The 2,500-nt window shown below is 33.5% G+C and overlaps 1 protein-coding gene across 1 annotated transcript in view; it reads right to left on the bottom strand.

Annotated features, from left to right (window-relative positions):
* Positions 1-850: 850 nt before the first annotated feature.
* LOC137617551 (uncharacterized) overlaps positions 851-2,500 on the bottom strand; it is a 14,426-nt gene continuing 12,776 nt past the window's right edge. Inside the window, exon 2 of the mRNA XM_068347563.1 lies at positions 851-2,303. Coding sequence (XP_068203664.1) covers positions 851-2,303 — 1,453 coding nt within the window. The remainder of the gene's footprint in view (positions 2,304-2,500) is intronic.

Genomic DNA, 2,500 nt, shown 5'->3' with positions numbered 1-2,500 from the left:
ACGCATAAGGCGGTCATTCTTATTTTTCATACTACTAAGATACTTAAGAGGTGCATGATCAGTTTGAAGAACAAATTCTTTGCCATACAAAAATTCTTTAAATCTTTCTATTCCCCAAACAATAGCAAACAGTTCTTTTTCAATAGTAGAGTAATTTAATTCAGATTTATTTAATTTCCTACCTGCATAGCAAACTGGTTTAAACACACCATCATGATCCTGCAATATAACAGCACCCAAACCATGATAAGACGCATCTGTTCGCAAATAAAACTTCTTTTCTACATCAGGCAACATCAAGATAGGAGATTTTACAAGATGAGCTTTAAGATCATTGAAACATTTAAGTTGATTATCAGACCAATTCAATTTATTACTACAGTTTTTCTTCAATAAATCATTAATTGGAGCAGACAAAATGGAAAAGTTTGGAATAAATCGGTTGTAATATCCTAATGTTCCCATAAATGAACGTAAGTCCTTCTTTGTTGTTGGAACAGGCATATTAACAATATCATCTACTCTGGACCTAATAGGCGATAAACAGTTATTTCCTAGTTTATACCCAAGATACTTTATTTCATTGAATGCAAAGAAACATTTATCAGGACCAGCTGTTAGGCCATGGTCACGAAGTCTTGAAAGAACTAACTTAATATGATTAAGATGATTACTCCAGGATTTACTGAAAATAACAATGTTATCAAAATAACAAGATACATTTGCTAATCCTGACAACACTTTTCGCATCAATCTCACGAATGTTGCACATGCGGTTTTAAGACCAACTGGCATCACTTTAAACTCCATTAACCCATACTTGGTAGAAAAAGCTGTAAATTTCATAGCTCTAGGATCTAATGGAACCTGCCAACAAAGACTCATGTGCTAACTTCATTATTATATTACGGTACTGAACTGGCACAACTAACTGTAATTTTCCCACATCTTCAGGTTTACTACTTTCAAGACACTTGCGATATATTAAATCTCCAACATTTACGTACTTAACTGTCCGACATTTTAAGGTTACACTTTCTTCGTTATCAAGCAACTTACGGATACTAGCAAGTGAAGGACATTCTTTTTGATACTCACTAAATTCATCAGAATTAAGACCATATTCCTTATCCAAAGATTCAAGATTACTAGACATAGGACGCTCCTTTACTTTATCCTTAGCTTTTGCTCTCGTTACAACATTAACGTTAACGTTACGATCAGAAACAAACTCATCACCGTTTATTAAACTTAAACCTGCATCAACATTATGTTTAAGTCCAGGTATAAGACCAATAATGACATCTGCGCAACGTATGGGGGCAACAATAGCTTTAACTTTACCAGAAAAGAATTTAGACTCAACAATTGTATGCACTGTATTTAGGTACAAAGGTCTACCAAGATAGTCATAAACTTTCACTTTTCTGCCACGAGGATAATTTAAAGGTACTAATGTATCTCTAACAACCACGGTATTGCACCCAGTATCAAAAACTATCTCAACTGACTGGTCAAAAATCTTTCCATCGGTATCAGTTACACAATTATGCAATTTTTCTTCACGGCCAAGTACTACACCTATTTTAGGCACTACTTTATCAGATTTCTTATTTAATTTGTACACAGGGCAATTAGGACGAATATGACCAACTTCACCACAATGATGACATTTAACATTAGAATCAGATTTAGTTACCGAATTCGAAACTTTAGGAGACTTTGAAATATTATCAGCAAGAGGTTTAGCATGAGGTTTAGAGGGAATCTTATCATTACTCTTACGGCATTTCTTCATACCATGAGCAACTAGATATCTATCTGCACTCTCACCAAGTTGACATGAATTCTGAAGTGACTGTTCTAGCAAAAATGAACGAAGATCATGAGAACAACTAGATAACATTTGATCAAAAATCATAAAATCTCTAACAGATTCATAATTTTTCTCTACATCTGCAAGTTCCAACCACTTATCAAAATATTGTCCCAATTTACAATTGAACTGTACAAAACTTTCGTCAGTATCAATAATAGAATCTCTAAACTTCCTTCGATATACATTGGAATTTATGTGAAAAGCTTTAAGCAGAGCTTTCTTAAGTGAAACAAAGTTATTGACAATATCGCTAGACAAGCTACAATAAATTTTCAAAGCTCGACCCCGCAATAGAGTTCCCAATAACATTGAATAATCATCATCTTTCCATTTGTAAAATTTCGCTAATCTCTCAAAGCGATCTATGTACAAGTCTATTTCGTCTACGGTCTCGTCAAACGGTGGAATTTTAGGCAAAGAAGACCTTAAGGGATCAACAATGGGATTAATTATACCCTACTCACTGCGCCAATTGTCGAGTTATGGTCTTTAGATTTTATATGCCATGAACTCTGGTTCTTTTAAAAACATATTAGACTGTTCACTTTTAAGTTTCCTTGTTTAATATTTTGATATAAAGGTATAACATGAAAAATTCTATTAACTTGAAATATATTTACA

This window comes from Palaemon carinicauda, chromosome 23, assembly GCF_036898095.1.
Source record: "Palaemon carinicauda isolate YSFRI2023 chromosome 23, ASM3689809v2, whole genome shotgun sequence".
In the NCBI taxonomy this organism is placed as follows: domain Eukaryota; kingdom Metazoa; phylum Arthropoda; class Malacostraca; order Decapoda; family Palaemonidae; genus Palaemon; species Palaemon carinicauda.
This window is presented reverse-complemented; position numbering and strand designations above follow the sequence as displayed.